This window comes from Leptonychotes weddellii, chromosome 11 (genome assembly GCF_054177405.1).
Source record: "Leptonychotes weddellii isolate Sample4059 chromosome 11, ASM5417740v2, whole genome shotgun sequence".
Lineage (NCBI taxonomy): Eukaryota > Metazoa > Chordata > Mammalia > Carnivora > Phocidae > Leptonychotes > Leptonychotes weddellii.
In genome coordinates this window covers 48,244,246-48,268,028 of record NC_138379.1, presented here as the reverse complement: position 1 = coordinate 48,268,028, position 23,783 = coordinate 48,244,246, and the positions used below count along the sequence as shown (strand labels likewise).

At 38.6% G+C, this 23,783-nt stretch overlaps 1 protein-coding gene across 6 annotated transcripts in view; it reads right to left on the bottom strand.

Moving 5' to 3' along the window:
* Window positions 1-23,783, bottom strand: part of POLD3 (DNA polymerase delta 3, accessory subunit) — a 114,203-nt gene that overhangs the window by 69,075 nt on the left and 21,345 nt on the right. For 5 of the 6 annotated variants that reach the window (XR_014138740.1, XR_014138743.1, XR_014138741.1 and 2 more), the window contains exons 6-11: window positions 18,858-19,122; window positions 17,450-17,519; window positions 13,009-13,174; window positions 10,278-10,384; window positions 3,303-3,415; window positions 1,853-1,928 (exon numbers count right to left, since the gene is read on the bottom strand). Coding sequence is in view for 2 of the 6 variants with exons in the window: in XM_081798825.1 (XP_081654951.1) it covers window positions 1,853-1,928; window positions 3,303-3,415; window positions 10,278-10,384; window positions 13,009-13,174; window positions 17,450-17,519; window positions 18,858-19,122 (797 nt within the window). In the remaining 4 variants the exon portion in view is untranslated. The remainder of the gene's footprint in view (window positions 1-1,852; window positions 1,929-3,302; window positions 3,416-10,277; window positions 10,385-13,008; window positions 13,175-17,449; window positions 17,520-18,857; window positions 19,123-23,783) is intronic. The other variant, XM_081798826.1, reaches the window with a different exon arrangement.

Sequence of the window (23,783 nt, the reverse complement as noted above, 5' to 3'; positions counted from 1 at the left end):
CCCCTGTGCTGGTACACTTGGAATAGTCTGAACAGAGAGAGGAAAGCACAACTACTTTGTTGGTAACAGGAGCCAAGATTCATTAGGTTGAGCTTGGACTAAAAACCTTAAAAAAAAAAAAGATGCTATGAGAGCACAGTTTTCATTGTTGCATCCAAGGCTCTTAATAGTCCTATCTGGAGACTGGAGTGCAAAAAACCCACATCCCATACCTGGCCCAAACTTGAGTGCTGTGTTTTGAACAAAGCAATAGGTTATTAGCCACAAACTCCCAGTGAATGCTCACAATGATATAGCTGACATTTTTCTTTTGGGGTAGAAGGAGGAAAAAACTGGCAGTGATGCTTTTGTCTCTTAAATTTAAAAGAAAAAAAAAATAAGAACTTCAATAGTAAATATATATATCATCAACAGTCAAACCAAAAGGCTTAAAAAATACACTATTAAAAGACTGAAAGCAAACAAAACAAAAAATAAAAAACCAACCCTACTCAAAGTCTGGAATTCATAAGCTCACAAAAAATTTTGGCACTGAAAAGACAAATTTCCACATGTAAGGAATTTTATTCCCCAATCATATGCTACAATTAAAATGGCACAGGTGTTTTCAGAGGACTGGGAGGTGGGGAACAATGAGATGGAGTTCACACCAGCTCGAACAACCACATATCCTAGGAAAAGTGGATTCTTCAGAGTTGATCAATTTTTTTAAGACGAAAGTTTGAACCAGAAAAGGAAAATCAAGAAAGAAAAAATACTTCTTTAGGAGAGCAAGTGCCACAGGAAGGGAGAAACTACAATTATGGGCTATCCAACTAACAAGGGGTTTACAAACCGAAGCCCACAACTCTTTCTAAACACAAAAGGACAGTATCAGGACTGGAGCATCCTATCGGGCTATAAGTGTGAAAATCCCACAGAAGTGTGGGTTAACTGCGGAAGGGAAGGGCAAGCTTAAACAATGGCTGAAGAATCAACCTATAACTCAAAACCTAAATTCTAATTCCCCTCTAGGTCACCATAGAAAGCACATGCTTTTACCTAACATGACTTACAAACAGGCAACATAAAGGAAATGATTTGGAAGAGTCAAACCCCTCTGTAGAACAAATGGGACAAAATACCAAGAAGATTCTTGACCCTCTCTTCAGAGTCTAATCATCTGTGGGGGCTTCTTTTCCACTGTTCAAATGTATAAAACAACCATTGTAAAAAAATAAAAGTTTCTCAACGTCTGTAACAACATTTTAAGTTGGTATTATGGTTTCCATCTTGAAAGTGTTTTTTTTTTTTTTTTTTTAAAGATTTATTTATTTGAGAGAGAGAGACATGGATAGTGAGAGAGTGCAAGCAGGGGGAGGGGCAGAAGGAAAGAATCTCAAGCAGACTCCCCACTAAACAGGGAACCTGACACTGGGCTCGATCTTATGACCCTGAGATCATGACCAGAGCCAAAATCGAGAGTCAGACGCTCAACCGACTGAGCCACCTAGGTGCCCCGAAAGTGTTTTTAAATGTTACCTCACCTGCATCTTAACTACTCCACATATAGCAAAAATGGGTATTTTACATCCATTCCATAGATCAAGAAACTCCCCACCAGAGGTGATGTGACATCCAAGATCTCAAAGCGCATTTCTATAGCATATGGCCCAAACAAGCACCCACGTTCTGACTTTAGTTGTAGTGTTCTCTGCACTCTGCTACTCAGAGTGTGCGCCACGACAAGCAGCCTGGCCTCACTTCAGGGTGTCATGTGCACACTCAAGTGTAAGGAGCATTGCTCTGTAAGAGATTATGGCCTCTCTATGGTAATCATCTCTCTAGATTTGGAGCCAAAAACTCTTCTTACCTATGCAGCCTTCCTCATCCACAAAAGTTTTCGATTTCAGCACCCGCTTTCGTTTTCTTTTTTCTCCACTTGAGCTCTAAAAGATCACAGGAAGATCAGAGGTTACAACATTCGGTTGACCAATGTATGTACAGAGAAAAATAACAAAAGCTTTTTAATCTACAACAATCACCTTCCAATATTCCATGATGATAAAAAGTGCAATGAGGAACTCTACCCATTTCCTTTTAGGGACCAGTCCTACCACACAGACAAGTTACGTTCTTGTATATGCAAGCTATTTAGGAGATAAAAAGTAGCACGTTCAGCAAAGCACTGTGTTCATTCAGTCAACAAACTTTTGTTGAGTAGCACAGGCACCATGGTTAAAAAGACCAATAGGACAAGGACCTTAGTCGGGGAGACAGACCCCTGCAATCCACTGTAGTTAGGCCTTTAATGGAGGGGCTGTGGCAGACATTATAGGAGCACAAAGGGAACGCCCCTAAACCAGATCAGAAGTTTCCATGGCATCCCCACTTGCTGTAGACACTTGCTATTTTATTTTTTTAAAGGTTTTATTTATTTATTTGAGTGAGAGAGCACAAGAGGGAGGGAGGGAGGGGCAGAAGGAGAGGGAAAAGCAGACTCCCTGCTGAGCAGGGAGCCCAACACAGGGCTTGATCCCAGGACCCTGGGATCATGAGCTGAGCCGAAGACAGACGCTCAACCAACTGAGCCATCCAGGTGCCCCGATACTTGTTTTTTTTAGACTTGACACTGCAACATTGCCCCCATATAATTTAGTCTCACACACTATTACTAATACCAACGTCCTTTTATCTCCACTGGCCTTTCATCCATTTTCTCCTCAGCTAACGAAGAAATTAGTGCAAAAATTTAAATTACAGTTTAATACAATGACTTAAGGAAAACTAAAGTCATAAAGGGAAAAAAAAACTTGTTAGCACCCTTCTCCTCAACTCTTCTTTATCTACACTAATAGATGTAGACAAGGTGCAGATGAAGACCATTCAAAACTATTATTTCCCCATCTGTTGCCAGCTTTTCTCACCTTGCCCTTCCAGAAGAGTTTCTGAAGAGTAACAAATGTGCATAATTGTTTGTTCTATTTTCCCCACCCTTTGCTCTGATGCAGGCAACACCTTATTTTGTACAATTCCAACAGGAGCTGGGTAGCACAGCAGCCCTGATGCTGGAGGTCATGCAAACAAAACCGCTCCCAGGCCTCACCCCTGCAACTTTCCTAAGACTCTGCCCCTATAGCTGAACCCTCGCTTCAGGTAAGAGGCAATGCCCAGTCTGTAGTACCTACAGGAGAGCAAAATGAGACAAGAGCCATCTACTGGTATCGGTGAACTGTACAGCAGCAACCGATTCAGCACAGGAGTTTCAGGTCCTTGGGAGATAAAGGACAGATGGAAAGGCAACCATCCCAGTAAAGGTTTACCTTGACAGAAGGAGGCTCCGGTTCATTATTCGGCAGTGGTTCCGGAGGTGGAGAAGGAGGAGGAGGTGGGGATGGTGACTCAGCTTCATAATCCCCAGGAGAATCTGGTATGACTGAAATAATGAAACAAGCTTAGATAAGAGAACTGTGGCCCTATCTGGTACAACACCTCCAATAGCTTTTTAAACTTCCGTGTCCAACAAAGGACATTTTGCAAGCAGTAATTCATGACAACCAAGGGCTCTGCAGTTATATATCTTTAAAATATACATTTTCTTGGGGCGCCTGGATGGCTCAGTTGGTTGAGCATCCAACTCTTGGCTCAGGCCATGATCTCATGGGTCATGGGATTGAGCCCCATGCTGGGCTCTGTGCTCAAGGGGAGTCTGTTTGAAGATTCTCTCCCTCTGCCCCTTCCCCTGCTCACTGTCTGTCTCCACAGGTAGCTAAATCTTTAAAAAAAAAAAAAATACACATTTACTTAATTTTATGCAAAGAAAACCAGAGAATTAAGAATTATTAAAGCTGGAATATACCTTAGAGATCATTTTTTTTTAAGATATATAAACTTTTTTAAAAAGATTTATTTGAGAGAGACACGGTGAGAGAGGGAACACAAGCAGGGGGAGTGGGAGAGGGAGAAGCAGGCTTCCCACTGATCAGTGGGCCCGATGCGGGGCTCGATCCCAGCACCCTGGGATCATGACCCGAGCTGAAGGCAGACAATTAACGCCTTAGCCACCCAAGCACCTCAACCTTAGAGATCATCTTAACTAAACTTTTTATTTTACAGGAGAGTCAGGATATAAAGTTGTTTTATTTATTTATTTATTTTTCCTAAAGATTTTATTTATTTTTTGACAGAGAGAGAGAGGGAACATAAGCAGGGGGAGTGGGAAAGGGAGAAGCAGGCTTCCCGCGGAGCAGGGAGCCTGATGCGGGGCTCGATCCCAGTACCCTGGGGTCATGACCTGAGCCGAAGGCAGACGCTTAACGACTGAGCCACCCAGGCGCCCATAAAGTTGTTTTATAAATATCCACTGATCATCCACCATGTGTCATGTATTCCACTTACAATTGTTTCATTTATCCTCACAACAACCCTAAGAAACAAATATTATTCGCACATTACAATGGAGTAAAAAAGAGACTCAAAGAGGTTAATGAACTTGCCAAGGTCAGAGCTTACAACTGAAACAGGAAGTTTTCAACCCCAGTCAGTCTGATGCCACAGCCTTACTATTCCAACTATCCTGTGTTGCCTCACCATTCAGGGCAGACATTTTAAGATTAAGTGGATATAATTCTCAGATTATATCAAATGTTCCATCCCAGAGTCTTTGTGACTGTGACGTAAGGATTATTTGCAATCACCTACAGATGTTTGTTAGACTGAAATTTTCCAGCTGACCTTAAGAGCACAAACTTTGAAGGAAAAACTACCCTGAAACAGTCACAATTATAGCTCTAACAACTAAGACTTGCTCAATATTGTATAGGGCAGCTATTTCTAGTGATTGCCCATTGATGAAGTTTGCTTTGCTACAGTGAGATTAGCAGGAAAGAACACTTTTGGGAAGGCAATATTGCTCTGGAAGTGGTATCACCCGAGAAGAGAGCATCACCAGAGGGATCCCATCATTCCTGAACAGTTCCAGAGATAGTGGTTTGTATAAGGCTCATGAGAGAGGAAGTGAAAATCCTCAGCTGACCTATTGCTTAATCATCACAAAGAAATTGCTGGTAAAAAGACTGGGTAGCTGCTTAGCCTCACCTGCTCCCTGAACCTCCTGGCTGTATTCAGATTTTTAGCACAAGTCTTGGATCTGAAATTCTCCCAACTGATTAGGTCAGTGTTAAAAATTATGACAGTGGAGGGTTCAAGGCCAAATGACCTAAAGAGGTGAAGCAAAACAAAAGCCAGAACGAAACAATAAATTATACAGTTCAGTATGAAATGGGCCCCAAAACTTTATAAGCTCTGGGAAACAAGAGTCAGAAACATATGAGGAAAGTGGTCCAGCTAGTAACACAGCTCTGGGAGGCTAGAACATGACAGGAGCTCAAGTAAGCAAAGAAGTCAAACCACAGAACCAAGCTCCCATTTTTCTGAAGGTATAGCAATTAAGAAAGCTGTACACATGTTTTTCACGGGCAGGAGGAAAGTTTACATAGTGAGAAAGCCAAAGAAAAGGAATTTTGAGTACTCACAGTAATAAATTTAGGAGTTTTAATTCTATTTCCACTTCGGTAACCACGAAAATCCTAGTGGCACCCTCTAAGACCCCTCTCACTGAACTGTATGGAATTGTTTATCTAGATTCCCCCCGACTCTAACCTCCAGAGAGGCAGAAACGTCACAATATCCCTGGCACTGAACACAGATAACAATATATATATATATATTTTTTTTAAGATTTTATTTATTCATATGAGACACAGAGATACAGAGAGTGAGAGAGAGAGCATGAGCAGGGGGAGAGGCAGAGGGATGCTGAGCAGGGAGCCTGATGTGGGGCTCAATCCCAGAACCCTGGGACCATGACCTAAGCAGAAGGCAGACGCTTAACTATCTGAGCCACCCAGGCGCCCAACAAATAACAATATTTTTAAATAAAGGAAAACAATCATTTTCTGAACTACATTTGGGATGAGGGGCTTCTAGGTCAAGGAAAAGTCAGCATATACCTCCCTCTCCCTTCCACATCTACCCAAAGAGAATCATTACAATGATGACAAAGGAATGAAATGCTGTAAACCTGCCCCTTCACCCCCATCCCCATCATACCAGGGAAGAGAAAAGAAGAGGGAGCCAATAACTTGGAATGAGTAAGAATTTTCAACAAATCCCCAAAAGATGGAAGGCAGATGGGAGAAAGTTGACAAGAGAAGCATCAGTCAATTAGATGAGTCAGATAGGAGAGGTTACTATCTATTACAAAACTTCTATTTTATCTGATTTTTCAAATTGTGTATCACTTTGTTTAAAAAAGTTTTTATGTAAAATATTTTAAGAAAGGAAGGATAGGGAAAACAACTAGAATTTTCTGGGCTTTACAAACAATAATCATTCATTCTCATAATAATCCCACAAAATCCCTATTCCTATTATTTGTTTTAAAAAAAATTGCCCACATTCATATGCTAGAATCCATGTCTGCCTACTTTAGTCTTTACCATCAAGGCAAGCATTCTCCCTTGATGTATTTTTAGTGACATATAAGCATAAGGAATGTTTCATACATTGGTGTAGTTTAAATATATTTGCAATGAATTTGCAGCTCTTCAGATAAAAGGTACTCAAATAGTGAAATGTAACACTTATCCCAGGAAAACAACCTTTGTTGGTGCAGAATAAGAACTGTGGTAAAGGGGTGCCTGGGTGGCTCAGTTGTTAAGCATCTGCCTTCGGCTCAGGTCATGATCCCAGCATCCTGGGATCGAGCCCTGCGTCGGGCTCCCTGCTCGGCGGGGAGCCTGCTTCTCCCTTTCCCACTCCCCCTGCTTGTGTTCCCTCTCTTCCTGTGTCTCTCTCTGTCAAATAAATAAAATCTTTAAAAAAAAAAAAACTGTGGTAAAACTAATTTTAAGGATCCAGTGATGTAACCACTGTTTAATCATAGAGTTCTATGGCAGAGACAGGTAATTAGAAATCCTAGAAATCATTCATAGCTTCCTAGGAAATTTTTTAAACTACCTATCTGAACCTTTTAAAAAGAGGAGGGTCATTTGCTTAACATTCTCCATAAGCAACTGGCAAAAACTGAAAATGTTAGCAAAAATTTAAACGTATCAGTTAAAACTATTTTTTCCTAGTAATGTAGACATTACTCTTAATGTGATTTCTTTCTGGGTCTGGCCTTTTCTTGCTTTACAGAGTACGTAGAACTGCTTAACGTGCTCATGCCTCTGCCAAGAAGAGAAACAAAGGAAAAGTCCCTTAAGTAGAGAGTTAAACATACGAAGTTGAACAGAACTTCTAAGAAGAGACTTACTACTGTTAAACACTTACTGAACACCTCCATAAAAAAAGTGGGGTGAATAGTAAGAAAACCTGCTATGTTAAGCACTGTCCCAGCACTGCTGATATATCTTATTTGATGTTCATAAAAAACCTACACAGTGTGTGACAACCTCCCCAATTTAGAAATGGAGAAACAAAGAAATGGAGAAGTTAAATAATCTGCCTAAAATCATACAGTAAGTGGAAGAGGTAAGATTTAAATTCAGGTCTGTTTGACTCCAAAGTCCCTGCCATTTCCTCCACTCCTGTTGCTCATCTGCTAATTTCCAGCTGAAGGCAGCATACTGAATAACATATATTGGTAACAAAATGGTAATAGGTTAGAGACAGTGTGAAGGTTTAAATTAAAGCTCATTGGCTTTGAGACAAAAAATTTAGGAATAAAATGGCAAAGGTTTATAAATTTAGTCAGATGCTAAAAATTATTTTTACTAGATAAAAAATCTGACAGCCTCTCATCTATATTATCTATTATTATAGATTGTCCACCTCTATCACATCTCTTCTCACTTCTTTCCAAATAACCCCACTCATATTTCTAATCACCCACACGTATTATTTTTGTGGGCTAAGGATCAGAACTACAGAGAATATTTCACAAGTATGTAATGAGTGCTCAATCAACCACAGTAATTCCTTGACTTAGAGTGGACTCCTTCACTAGAGTATCTAGTTTATCTAGTTTATCTTTTCAAAGTACATTAGGCTGATGGGTTGAAAGACTCTTCCAGAATCTTCCCCAAGTCCTTTTCCTGGTTGGAAATACGGAAGATTAATCCAATTAGCACATATTCCTGTTACTTCCTAATTATTTTCCCCTGTATCTGCACGGAATTCCCTCTATTTCTCCTCAATTCTTAACTGGTCAGAGTGATCCTTGATGGTTCTTGTTTCATCTACATGCTTGGGTATCCTCCTTTCAGTAGTCTTGGTCAAAGCATTTTGATAAATGACATGGAATGAGTATACAGCAACTGCCCCTCTGGGATGCTCACAATGCCCTATCCCTACCCATTCCAGAGTCATTAAAAAACCCTAGCTCTGGTGGGCACTATACCTCTCATGGGATATCAGAGGCCATAAACTCCAACATGTAAGCATGGCTGTTAGGATCTAAATCCATGGAAGAGTCAAAGATGTACCCTCTATCATAGATTTAATCTCCTTGTACAATTTCTTGGGTCTGGTTCATTTCTTTTACGTTACAATCATCTGTTTATATAATTAGCTTTTTCACTCATTTGTACATGTACAGTTGCTGAGTTGCTTTGGGGGAACCTCTGTTGCCATTTTCAGTTGTTCTTACAGCAGTTTCTGTTAAGAGGAGAGTCCAGCAAGTTTATTTTGTCAGCAGAATAGATTACTTTTTCTTTGTTATTCTTCTTTAATCTCTTTTAGCATCAGTTTGTTTGTCTTTGTACCTTCACCTGATGCTGAATTCCTTTGGACTAGATCTCCCTAACCCCTCAAAATGTTTTATACCCAGTATGGCAAAAATTCATGGAGAACTGATTACAGAAACTCAAGCTTTTCACCACTGTTCTCAAAGCAGGGTAGAATTCATCTGGCATATGAGTTCAACAAAGGCATCTTTCTCTTTAACAGCCTCCTCTTTCTAGACACCTTCATTTACACATTTACACTCTTTGGGAAGAGATCTTTGCTCTTAGGATACTTGATATTATTTGAAAGGCACATTAATTTTCCAGGTAAGAATCTTGCCCTTATTCTGTTTATCTTACAACAGTGCCCACAGCCTAATACTGAAAGGGTCCATGGCATCATTCCCTTTCAACAATGATGCTGTAGAGTCTTAATCTTAGCACAGTTTTACTTATGTAGTGTGGAACACCACCATACCACCAACACCCTTCATGCCTACAATATTACCCGTTTTAAAAGATTCACATGAAGGTGGGCGCCTGGGTGGCTCACTTGGTTAAGCAACTGCCTTCGGCTCAGGTCATGATTCTGGAGTCCCGGGATCGAGTCCCGCATCGGGCTCCCTGCTCAGAGAGGAGCCTGCTTCTCCCTCTGACCCTCCCCCCTCTCATGTACTCTCTCTCATTCTCGCTCTCTCAAATGAATAAATCTTAAAAAAAAAAAAAAAAAATTTAAAAGATTCACATGAAGGTAGCCAAAGGAAGATCTCCACTTCATTTTTTAAAAAGAAAAGCTCTTTGATAATATATATAATAATAATCCTTTTTTTAAAAAAGATTTATTTATTTATTTATTTATTTGAGAGAGAGAGCTCGAGAGGGGGGAGGGTCAGAGGGAGAAGCAGGCTCCCCGTTGAGCAGGGAGCCCAAAGCGGGACTCGATCCCGGGACTCCAGGATCATGACCCGAGCCGAAGGCAGTCGCCCAACCAACTGAGCCACCCAGGTGCCCAATAATAATCCTTATTCTCTTACATGTTCGTTATTTTGGCACATTACTAGAAAATGATGGTTCTGGTCAAAAGGCTAAAGTAGACTTTAATGGTGCTCTATGCCTCTCAACACTAGGATTGCTACTGTCATTGTAACCTATAATAAATTACTTTTTAACTCCTTAAGCATAATAAGAATTGACCCATGCTACTGACTAAAATGTTTGTGTTCCCCCAAAATTCATATGCTGGAGCTCTAATCCCTAATGTGATGGTATCTGGAGGTGAGGCCTCTGGGAGGTAATTAATGGAATGAGATTACTGCCCTCATAAGAGACACAAGAGAGACGATTTCTCTCTCTACCACATGAGGATACGGCAAGAAGGTATCCTACAAACTAGGAAGAGAGCTCCCACCAGGAACTACACATCAGGCAGTGCCTTGATTTTGGACTTCTCAGTCTTCAGAACTGTGAGGAACAAATCTGTCTTGTTTAAGCCACCCAGTGTATGATATTTTTATTATAGCAGGCTCACTGAGACAATCCCACTAGCCAAAAATTAATAGCAATGCCCACCTTCATCTTCACTGCTATCAGACTCAGGAAGTTTGATTCGTCTCCTCTTTTTCTTCATATTTTCAGTTTCTTTTGTCTCATCATCAGATAACTCCACTCGCTTCCCCCTGTTGGCATCCAGGAATAATTTAAGCATGTTACACAAAATAAAAATATAAGTATTTACATGCTACTATGAGTCTTGCTTCATAACCCATGGTCTTAATTCCAGAGGACAGAAGAGTCAAAGTAGACCAATAAGGATTCTTTTTAAGGACACTCTGCTAACTGACCACAACTAAGTCACTGAATGGGTTGACCAGAATTAAACATTTTTCTAGCTCTTTATATTGATCATTGGAAGCTACTTACCAGCTCATCAAGAATCATTACAAATTCCTACAAATTCCTTCTTACTTCTCCTATTGGCCTTTCAACCATTCAACAAGCATTAAATAAGCAGCTACTAAGTAGAGGCTCTTGGCTAAACACGGAGGATGAAAGATGAAGAACACTGTTCTCAAGAAGCTCTGGCAGGAGAAATAAATAGATATAAACACCACCAAATATAAGACAATGTGATAGATATTACTGGACAAATAAAATGTTATGGGACAAGACTCTTACTTGAAAACTGAAAGCTAAATGGAAGTTTATCAGATAAAAAGGGGAGACAAAGATATTAAAGAGAAAAAAACAAATATTTTAAAGAGAAAATATGGGCAAAGGCATAGACCTAAGACCTTAACGTGTTTCTAATGACATAATAAAAAACTTAGACTTCATCTTGTCATTAGTTAGCTCCTCTGGATACTCTACCACCCTATTCAAATATGGATGAGATATAGTTTTTATCTTCAAGTAACTTATTTCTTATGTAACTTTAAATATCAACTTATTTTTCTACCTCAAGCTAGAAAAAAACAAACCTCAAATGAGTAGGAAAAAAATAATAAAGAGCAGAAATCAATGAAATAAAATAGAAAAAAATTAACAAAGCTGAAGTTGTTATTTTGGGGCAAAAGATTAACAAAATTAATAAACCTTTTTATAAGCCTGATTTAAAAAAAGACAAAACTACATATTACCAATATTAGCAATGAAAGAATGAAGGAATCTGTAGTGATAAGTACAGATTCTATAGATACTCAAAGAATAAGACTATATTAGTAACTTTATGCCAATAAACTCAACAACTTAGATGAAATAAATTCCTTTAAAAATATAACCAAAACTGGGGCGCCTGGGTAGCTCAGTCAGTTAAGTGCCTTCGGCTTGGGTCATGATCCCAGGGTCCTCAGCAGGGAGTCTGCTTCTCCTTCTGCCTCTGCCTGCCCCCCCGTCTGTCAAATGAGTAAAATCTTAAAAAAAAAAAAAATATAAAAAACCAAAACTGACCCAACAAGAACAAGAAAATTTAAATAGCTCTATTTAAAGAAACCAAATTAATAAAATAAACCTTCCCACAAAGAAAACTCTGGGTTTGGATTCACTGGTGAATTTTATCAAATCTTTAGGGAAAAAAAATAATACGTGTATTACATAAACTCAGATCATAGAGAAGGAAACTACTCCCGACTAATTTTATGAAGTTAGTGTAACTTTGATACTAAAATCTGATAAAGACATTAACAGAAAAGAAAATAACTGATCTACAGACCTGACAGATGCAGCAGCAAAAAAATCCTTATAATACTAGCAAATAGAATCCAACAATTTATAAAAAGGATAATGTCTTACGACCAAAGTGAAGTTTATCTCAAGAATGCAAGGTTGGTTTAACATTTAAAAACCAACCAAGGTAAATTCACCACATTAACAGAGACACCAAATGAGCATCTCAATAAATCAGAAAAAGCATCTGTCAAAATTCAGCACCCATTCATAGAAAACCTCTGCAAACTAGGAATAGAAAAAGATTGCCTCTATCTAGTAAAGATCATCTACTAAAAACATACAGTTAACATCATACTTGGTAATGAAATACTGAATGCATTCCTGGCTATAACCATCAACAATGAGTATCTTACCCATGGGCTAGGGGACATTTTAATCTACCCATATCACATATTCTTGGGGATAAGGCCCACTGGACAGAGCCTTGACCCTCTGAAACTTCAGCATTTTGTTGATGTTTTCTACTACAGTAGCCCCAACCTTGCTACAGAAGTTAGGTATTTCTGGGCCTATCAGTGCTGACAGTGTCTTTAGAATTTCTTTCAACAGACTAATTCCTACCAACTATGAGGTAGTGTCTCAAATTCCTGGATCCATTTTTAACAGCTTGTGTGCTTTTTATTTTCTTTTCTAATTACATTTTACCACTTGAAAAATAAACTCATTGATATAAAAAGAAAACAAAGAACTTTTTCTCTTAAATTTGACTGGAAACAGTAACCCCTCACTTGGCAATCTGAAATGAAAAACAGACACACAGACACAATCAGGCATGCTTATGCCATGCCCACAAATTTAAAATGAAGTAAAGAAAAAAAGACAATCAATTTAGATAGATGGGGCCCAAAAAACTGGCTTTGGGCTCTAAATCATCTAAACTGGCTGATTCCACAGTTCAGTTTCACTAGATAAGCTATTGAGCTTCTTTCTCCATTTTGGTTATACAGCTGTATCCCTAAGGCATTAAGTAGGATTTAGTACTCAACTGAAAACTGCCTGCTGTCAATAAGCCCAAACAGACCTTCTCACCCCCAGCAGAGACACTCCTCCCCCACAGGCAACAAAATTTTCCTACCTTTTTTTTTCCTTCTGCTGCATCTTAACAGGCTCTGCTTTTTTGCTGGATTTCTTCAGGCCTGTAGGGGCTGCCAGGTTTGGTTCAGTGACAGACACTGGAGGTTGCTCCACTATTTTTTCTTCTTTCACTGCTTGTTCTGAATCCAAATTGACTTTAAGTTTATCTACAAAAACAGTATAGCAGATGATATATAACTTCATCATGCAATATTAATCTATCATTCCTCTGACAGTCTACTAAGTGCCAAGTAATTTGTTAGGAGCAGGGGCTAAAGGGATAAAAAACAGTCCCTGTCCTAACAGAACTCAGGGTCTAGTCAGAGAACATGTCTCCTTTCCAACTACCACTCTAGCTCTGTTTTCATTTCTGCCTCTTGCTAATCCCTCATTATATCACAGCGCCCAGGCCAAATAATAGTAAAAGCAGGACTTACAAAAAGCAAATACAACTTTATGAGCTAACATCTTTCTCATTTATTAGATGGGAAAATTAAGAGTCTGGGGGATAAAAGATGTTTCCCAAGAGTACACAGCTTACAAATAGTGACAACAGAAATTTGTACCAAGATCTTACTTTCTATTACATTCTATATTCTTAAACCTGGATACTCTTATCATCTCACTACTTATCTTAATGATATAATTAAAAGACTAGTTTGGAATCAGAAAAGTTTGAGTCATACTGTTTTACTCTGGGTAAGCTACCTAAAAGTCAGTCTTCTCTGTAAAAACTAAAGTAATATTTATGAGACTATTTTAAGGATTAAAAGGGATTAGTGTGTGAGGTTATACACAAGGTAACTTACCCCAAGGTAACACTGATAGAAAAGGTTAAGAGTCAGGATTTGAACCTAAGTCAGTTTAACTCCTCAAAATTCTTACCTCTTTCCCTACACCAAGCTGAAAAACACAAAAACAACTACTATGCTGCACAGAGGACTAAGAAATGCAAGATGGGCCTAGCCATCTGAGAAATTATAGAAGAATAGCCTTCCTGCTATATTTAGTGACAGTTTTTTCAAGAGAAGTCACAAAATACTCTCAGAAAGCTGTAAACAGCCTGAGGCTCTTCAATAAGTAGCTTTGGTTATATGCTGTAAAATAGCTTAAGCCAGCTACAGTGTACAAAAAAACAATTGATATCTTAGCCTTGGCCATTACACACAGCTTAGTTTAATAATTTACAAATAAAGTATATTATGTGAAAGAATAGATGACGGATAAAAATATAACACACAATCTGTTTATACTTTATTTTTTGAAGACTTCGCTGAGAATTCTGAATGGTGGAATTCACTAGAGAATTGCAGCATTCTCTCCCGCCTTTTCAAAACTGCTGTTCTCAAGTATCAGTACTTCTCAAACTTTTCCACCAATCGGAGAGTAAACATGCATCTCCAGGGGGTCCAGAGTCAGTAACTGACCCTCAAAAAGCGAGTTCTCTGAAGTTGCATATATATCCTTAAAGTTTATGCAAATTTTGCATTCTGTTACAGAATTTATATCATATTGACAGCAACCGTTTTAAAATTACAAAAAAAACGTTAACTATTTCCTACCTCCCTGTTGGGGTAAGGAAAGAGACGCTATTGCATCAAGTCTACCAATTTCAGGAAACTGATCTTAATTAAAATACCAGTGACCAAACAGATTTCAGCATCCAGAGTTTTTACTCTCTGTCTTGGTTTCACAGTATTTGAGGAACTCCTAACTCATTCACATATGCAGCTACAAGTGACCAATTAGCTGGTAAAAAGGCAGTTCACTGCAACATTTTCAGACTACTGTTAAGGAAAATTTAATCACTATTTTTTCCTTTTTATCTGAATGATCAAATCATTTGTATCATTTGACTAATTAAAAGCATCTCCTTTTTATACTCAAGAAAATACAAAACACCTTTACAGGATACAGATGACTTCTTAATTTTGTCACCAATGCTGTAATTTTTTTCACATATAAAGCATTAAGGTTCTTGTTAATGAGATAATGTACATACCAGAAAAGTCACCATTTTAAAGTGTAAAATTCAGTGGTTTTTAAAAACTGTGCAAACATCACCACTATCCAATTTCAGAACATTTTCATCACCCCAAAAAGGAACCCTTTACCCATTAGCAGTCACTCCCCAATCCCAACCCAGCCCATGACACTAATCTACTAATATTCTACATTCTGTCTTGATAGATTTGCCTATTCTGGACATCTTGTATAAACAGAATTACACAATATGTGGCCTTTCCTGTCTAGCTTCTTTCATTTCACATGTTTGAAGGCTCATCCATGTTATAGTATAGGTTCATGCCTTTTTTATGGTTCAATAATATTCTATTGTGGGAGGCCTGGGTGGCTCACTCAGTTGAGCATCTGACTTTGGCTCCTGAGATCAAACCCCACATCGGGCTCCCCACTCGGCAGGGAGTCTGCTTCTCCCTCTCCCTCTGCCCCTCCCCTACTCGTGTTCTCTCTCTCCTCTCTAATAAATATTTTTTAAAATAACAGTAATATTCCATTGTGTGGTTATATCACATTTTGTTTATCCATTCATCAGATGATGGACCTTTGGGTTGTTTCCACTTTTTAGCTATTATGAATAATGCTACGAACATTTGTGTACAAGTTTTTGTGTAGACATACAGTTCTAATTCACTTGAGTAGATATGTAGGAGTGGAAGTGTTGGATAATTGTTTAACTTTTTGAAATACTGCCATGCTGTTTTTAGAATAAGCACATCATTTTATATTCCTCACAGCAATGTATAAGGGTAACTGTTACACTTGCTATTGTCCAGCATTAAGTTTTAAATGCTTCAAGTCCCCACAACTCTTTCCTCCAACTCTCATTTTCATTGCAATGATCTTGTCATGTGTCAAATACAATAAAAATATTCATCATTTTATTCTAAACATTCATCCCTGAAAAAACATCTGTTAAATAAATCAACTCTAGAAGCCATTCTTTTTATTAGGTAAATATTTAATTCTTTTATTTTATCCAGTTCTCCACTCCCTCTATTACTGTTACTGTCTGCCTAGGAATTATAATCATTAATTATTTTATTCTTTATTTGTCTGTCTCTCCTAGTAGTATATAAGGACCATGAGGGCAGAGATCTCACTTGCCTACATTTTCTCCTTTGTATCACCATGCATGATAGTTCCAAGTACACAGTAGTTGCTCAATAAATATTTCCTAAATAAACAAGTGTATACTTCTGTATAGCTTGATTTTTTTTTTTATGACTAGCAAATAGTCATGGCTTATATATTTTAGAAATAATAAAAATGTTTAAATTCACTGGTTACAAATGCACCAAAAAACAACAAATAAAACAAAACAAATAAAAATGTGGACCTAAAAGTCACCAAGAAACCACACAATCTGATTCAGTTCGGTGGCCCAGTACCAGCCATGCAGGCCAGTGACATTAGCCACCATCTATTTTCACAGAAGTTGGGAGCCCTCCTTGTGCACTCCGCCTGCAACAACACAATGTGCTTCTCAATAACCTGAAAAGTATCAAATTTTCCATCTATTTTCAGAACACAAAAACTTTTTGTGATAGCTTTTTGGCAAATAAACACTATCACTCCAAAGCCTCCTTCAACCACTAATTTGACCATCATGGGAAAGAGAATTCTGACTAATTTTGCTTGCATAGGCATGTAACAAAACGCCTTCCCACAAGATCTTTGTAAAACTGATGCTCCAAGAAAGTGTGCCATAATTATCCCGTGGCTCCTGAATTCTTTCTGGTATTATGCCACATACCCTCAGGGGATGTGTACTTGGTATGAGAAGTATGAAAATATGTGACTACTGGTTCTTTCCATATGAAAGAATTCTTATTTAAATAAAATTTTTAAATAAAGGCGATTTTGCTTTCTCAAAAAGTATTATTTTTAAGTGGCCACTACCTCCCGGGTCCTTCTAATTCATACTGAGGTCTAGTTCATTATCATGAGTAATCTATAAAAAATAACTCCAGAAAGCCGAAGATTTGTTTATGCAGCCCCCTGGGAGACAGGGGTAATAATTAATAATTGTCATACGAGGCGAACCTGAGCCCAGCACCTAGGATATTAACCTCAACACCATACTGTATAACCAAGCAGCCTCCCTTCTATTTTGTCACCCATTTTCAAGAGCCCTATGAAACAAATAATAAATTCTCTTTCCAAGGCAGGAAGTAAAAACAGGAGTAGTAAACCACCCTACAAGAGATCTAAACTGAACCCAGCTCACCCATAAAATCCACTGTTCCAATGGGGTTACTTCCATTCAATATTTGGTCAGTAGACTGCAAATTTATGTTAGGATGCAGGAAGGCTGCATGATATACCAGATGGATAAAAACTGAACAAGGTGGCTTTCACCTCAAATATGTTATTATATTAACATTCATGTATTAATCAAAGGAAGGTAAAAACATGCTTACTCATAGCAGCTTTTCCAAAAAAATTGCTCATCACATTCCCTTTCCCTGGTGCCTTGTTGCCTGTGGATACCTAAAAGCAGAAAACACACATCATTTTTTTCTAGTGTCTAAGGTTGTTCTTCAAGTAGCAGTCTTAATCTCTTCAATAGCAGGGCACACCGTCATGATGGCACAATCTCTATATAATCATGGAAAATGGGGGTGCCTGGGTGGCTCAGTCGTTAAGCGTCTGCCTTCGGCTCAGGTCATGGTCCCAGGGTCCTGGGATCGAGCCCCGCATCGGGCTCCCTGCTCTGCGGGAAGCCTGCTTCTCCCTCTCCCACTCCCCCTGCTTGTGTTCCCTCTCTCGCTATGTCTCTGTCTGTCAAATAAATAAAATCTTTAAAAAAAAAAAAAATCATGGAAAATGTGTCGGCATTAGATGTAAAAACAAATCCAGACCAGAGTATCTGATGTTTATCTCCAAAGCTTACTTGCTCATTGTTCTTACAGACTTACTATCCATGAATGTGTCTAAACTTTTGAGTATATTAAAAAACTACTTAGTTTGATAGAATTAAAACAGATCAGAGGCAGTATGGTACACACTGAGAGGGAGGGAGAACCTCCAAAACGTTACATTTGTAATAATCAGAAGTGGATTTGAACACTGGTTGCGCCACTTAATAGCAATCTGATATCCAGGCAAATCACTCAACAAGTCTAGCGCTCAGTTTTTGAGTACACATACAAAACAGAGATCTCTCCCTCAATGAACTGTCAGAGGATTTGAGCAAAGATCAAAGTATGGCACACAGTAGTTCCATAAATGTTAGTGTTTTCCTTCCACTCCCCTTTCCTTTCCCAAAGTGGAAGTTGTAAAATCACAACGAAGGTAATAACAATAATAACAATAATTATGCTTTTCTGGAGTATTTTTAAATAGTGTTTTAATGAGACCATTTAAGTTGCTTCAGATGAGTGAATAAAAAGCTAAGGGAAGCAGCTAAAGAAAAAAACAAAAATTCATAAAACAAAACAAGAATGTTAAATATACTAAGAAGAAAGGCATACATGGTAAAGCTCAGAACATAAGATGTTCCCAAAATGATGTACTGTTAATATACAATTCCTTGAACTTTGTAATTTTCAAATGTTCTCATATGCATTATTTGGCTTGCACAACAATCTTGCAATGTGCACAGGGCCATTTTACAGGAGAATCCAAGGCTTGATGAGAAGCATTATAGAAAGAAAAAGGACTATTTCAGATGAAAATATCAAGAATTAAAGGATTCAGACTAAAGTAGAAAAACTAGAACATATTATTATACATCAGAACATTATGTGATTAATCTACTACCATTGGAACTCTAATGCTTTTCCATTACCCATTCTGAGCTATCAAGACATATCTTTAAAGACTTACATTTGTTACCTCTTTAGTCTCTGTTTTGGTTTCCTTGTTGACATCTTGGGTTTTAGAAGCAGCTTTAGAGGCAAACATTCCCATTATCCCTTTGGGCTGCTGGAAAATCTGTTTGGAGGTAGGTAGACTATGACCATTGGTTGTCAACTCATTATTGGCTGGTGTCTCACTTGATACTTGAAGATCTGACTGCTCAAACTTTTCAGAAGACGAGGATTCAGCAGCAGCTCTGGGGACCGCAGCTGCACACTGTATGGCACTAAACCTGAGGTCACAAATGTTACATTAATTTCAAAGTCTTGCTTCTTCCACACAATACTTTTTAACTCTAATACTATTAAGTTAGAAAATTTCAGAACTAAAATGGATTTTAGAAATTATTTTGTACAAAACTCTCAGATATAAAACAAGTATTAGAGAGACACTGAGGGACTTGCCCTAGATTATATATCTAGTTAGTAATAGAACCAGGACTGGAATCCGATGTCTTCCATCGTACCATATTAAATATCTTTACTTTCTTGAACAGAGCATCTTAATTCAAAACAAAAAGAAAACACCAAAAAATAACAAAAGATTAGTAATCTCACCATCCTTGGGAAGTCAAATGATTATCTCTTGTTTTTAAAGACCTTCAACTTACAGGACTACATATGCAATAAATATTGACTGAACCAAAATTATGAGCTTTAAATATTAACAAATTTTCCAGCAACTCTCCTGGCCAGAGTGGATCATGCTTTAAAACAAGGAAGAAGCTAGGAACAAAGCCATTGGTTCGTATGACTGGTGGTCCTTCACTGTCATTTGTTAATAATTTCTAATTATACCAACTAACAGCACCAGACAAGTATGCCCAAAACCAAGTGAAATTTGGCACAGTATGCATGGCATATTAAAGGGAACATTCATCTCTTTTTCTATAATCATTGTAGATGTGCCTGTTTCACACAAATCACAGCTGTGCTTAAAGCAAAGTTCCCTCACTTTTCTTACAAAGAACAACATTTGATTTCCCCCAGTCTTTAGCTTACTGGGGGTTGCTGAGAGCTCCTTGGATGTAGGGAAGGGCATCATTCATCTTTTGTATTTTAGGTATGCAGTACAAGACCTGGCACACAGAAATACTAGTGAAAGAATGATAACTGAAGTCCCTGGAAGTGAAGACTTCTGGTTTCCCTCTCTTGGGATAGGAGAAGATGGAGGTTAAGAAAGAAACGATGTGGTAATAGTAATTACCTAGGAGATCAACCAGGCACAACTTCAACATTAACTGCTAGAATAACTAGCCTAAGAAAAAAGTCTCTGATAAATCCTTTAATTTCAGAAGTAACTTTAGACTGAACAGCCTCAAACCTAGAGTGTATAGCTCCAAAAATCTTCTACTGATTTACTACGGTCCACTTCAGAAAACCCCACACTAACACAGATATTTTGTGCATCAGAGTTAAGAATAGACGGAAATAATTTCCTTTCACCCACTAGTCTTCCTCTCTAGCCTTGCAGTGCTTCCATGTACAAGGAAAAGAGCAATGTTTTATCTCATTGTCAACATCTAAAGTTGGCCCTAAGAAAACTCTTTCTCCATTTGGTCTACATTCCACACCTTACGGTCAGGACCAGAAATTGGCAATAAGGAAGAGACCAAGTTAGGCTGGGAACATGTCCGAAGAGAGAAGAATCTGCTCAGTCCTAAAATTTCAATTTTCTTCCTGTCATAGCACTTCTTAAAACACATGAAACAATGAGTCAGATCTCAGCTGGCCCATAATTCTCAGGACCAAATACAAACTTCTTTATTGGAGATAAATTCTTCACATTTCTACCCACGATACTTTAAATATTTAAGTAAAGTTTCATTAAAGTGCTTCCTATTGCCACATTTCTACTTGCCATGTTTACTTTAGTGGTCCCTGAGCAAATTTCATTTTGAACTTTTGAGTCACCTTCATTCCTGTTTACTTACTTAATTAGATACAACAGATTTAGAGCTTCACATACCATAAGTACATTTAAATATAGGTTATTTTTGGAATCTAATAATGTAATTTACATAAACATATCAGGGTATTCATCTTTTCTTATGATCCTTCCCTAAAAAACACCACTTATAAATGATGACTCTTTAGCTATGTAATTATATTTATTTATTTAATAAATATTTGTATGCCTATTATACTTAAGGTTTTGAGCTGTAGAATAAAAGAACTATTGCCTATCATTAATTCACTCAGTAATTACTTATTGAATGCTTACCATTTGCTAGGCACCATTTTGGGTACAAAATAGACACAATTCCTATTCTCATGGAACTTCCAGAAACTATGTTTGGAAAGTCTATATCTATTTCATCTCAAGGACCTGGTTCTATCAGTTATCCCATCTTCCCCAGTAGTTTCAACCATTTCTTCTTTTATGGCTCTTTCCTAACAGTACAAGTTCAAGGCATTCTCAACTTTAAAAATGGATAGACCCTCCCTTAGTCTCAATTCCTCTTTAGCTACCTCTCTTTTTTCTCCATTTTACAGTCAAATTTCCTGGAAAGAGTTTTTCATATTTGCTGTCTCACTTTCTCATGCTCCCATTTACTCAGTTGACCAGAATCCAGTCACTCCACTGAAAACCCTCTTAACACTAAATCCAATGAACACTTTTCAGTTCCTATTTTACTTAGCTTCTCAGCAAGGTATGACATTGTCAATCAGTCCCTCCTTGAAACTCTTTCCTTAGCTTTTAGAACCCCATATACTCTTGTGATTTTCCTCTCATCTCTGGTTGCTCCCGTTTAGGCTCCTCTTCTCTTGCCCATCCCTTGAAAAATGGTCGTCATCTAAATAGTGCTTACTATGTGCCAAGCACCGTTCTAAGTGTTTTTTGTTTTAAGATTTTATTTATTTGACAGAGACAGCGAGAGAGGGAACACAAGCAGGGGGAGTGGGAGAGGGAGAAGCAGGCTTCCCACCAAGCAGGGAGCCCGATGCTGGGCTCGATCCCAGGACCCTGGGACCATAACCTGAGCCGAAGGCAGATCCTTAACGACTGAGCCACCTAGGCGCCCCCCATTCTAAGTGTTCATTCATTTATTCCTTGACAGCCCTTTGAGGTTGGTACCTTTGTTAGCTTCATTTTACTGAGGAGGAAGTTGAGGCACAGAGAGGTTAAATAATTTGCTCAAGGTATATAGCTAGTAATTGTGGCCTAGAGTTTGACTTTCTGCCCTCTTTCATTCTATACATTCTCTCTGCATGACTGTATCTACTGCTGTGGCTCAATTAATTAGCTATTTTCTCTGATTCACAAATCTTTATCTTCAAGCCAGATTTCTCTCCTTGACTCTATACCACTGCATGGACATCTCCGCTTGGACTCCCCACAGGCTTCCCAAACTCAACATGTCCAAACCCAATTTATCGTTTTCCCTTCTCTCCCCAAGCCTACTTCTTCCCACATATTCCCTTTCTTAGTGATGACACCATCACACATCCAGACACATGACCACCATCCTTAACACTATGAACACCCCCACCCCATACACACACACATCTGGTCCCCAAGCATTACAAAATTCAGGTTTTGACAGCATGACTCTTTTAACCTTCATATGACTTCACCCCCAACACTACTATTATACTTCAGGTAACTGTCATCTCCACCCCGAATCACTACATTTCTCCTCACTGATGGCTTTGTCTCCCAATTATTCAGTCCCTTCTGATCTTGTTCACCATTGCAGCCAAGTGATCTTTTTTTAAAGATTTATTCATTCATCATTCATTCAAAAATAGAGAGCACGTACATGAACACAGGGAGGTGGAGAGGGAGAGAGAATCTCAAGCAGACTCCCTGCTGAGCACAGAGCCCAACACAAGGTTCAGTCCCATGACCCTGAGATCATGACCTGAGCCAAAATCAAGAGTCAGATGCTTAACTACCCAGGCACCCCCAAGTGATCTTTCTGTAATGCAATTTTGATCATTTTACTCATCTGCTTCAAAATCTTCAGTGGCACCCCAGTACCCTCAGAATAAAGTCTAAACTCCTTATCCTAGTGGTCAAAGCATATAATCTGACACCTACTTCCGTCTTATAGCTCATTATTTCCTACCTCTCACTCTAAGTTCCCGCCACAGAAAATGACTGTGGTCCCACACAAGCACCAGGTTTTCTCGCAGCTCTGTCCTTACTTTCCTACTTCTCCTTTGACTGGCTACTTCTACTCAGGCCTTCAGGCCTCAGCTTAGCTGCCACGCCTCCAGGAAACCTTCTCTCTTTTGCCTCCTCACTCAAAAGTGGGGGATGAATGCTCCCCCAAACATCCTCCCACAGCATTACTCCTACTAGAGCACTGTCACACTATACTATAATTGCCTCCCTTAGGACCATGAGTTCTATAAGCAGGTACTGGGCCATATTCACTCTACAGTGTGTGGCATGGCACAGGTACTTATTAGATCTTTGTAGAATGAATTCAAATTACCTCACTTAGTACCTGTCAAAGTAGTAAGTGCTTAATATGTCTGGGGAACTGACCTGAACCTTCAATACAACCCCACAAAGTAGGCATTATTATATCTAATTTAAAAATGAAAAAGCCACAGCTCAAAAGAGTTTAAGTAATTTGTCCAAAACCACCAGGCTATTAAGCAGCAAAGCCACAACACAAGCCTGTGCATTACAGTCCATCACCTCACTGAAAATGATACAAAGGATACAAAAGATGAACAAGACCCGATCCTGGCTGTGGAAGATCAAATGCTTTTGGATGGAAGGTAGAAGGATAACAAATTAGAAATAGTTTTTGAAGGACATCTGAACTGGTTCTTGAAAAATGGGTGGGATTTAGACAAGCAGAGACTGGGGTAAGGGAGTAATGAGGGGGCACAACAAACCTTTCGGTGGCAGTGACAGGATAAATACATGAGGAAT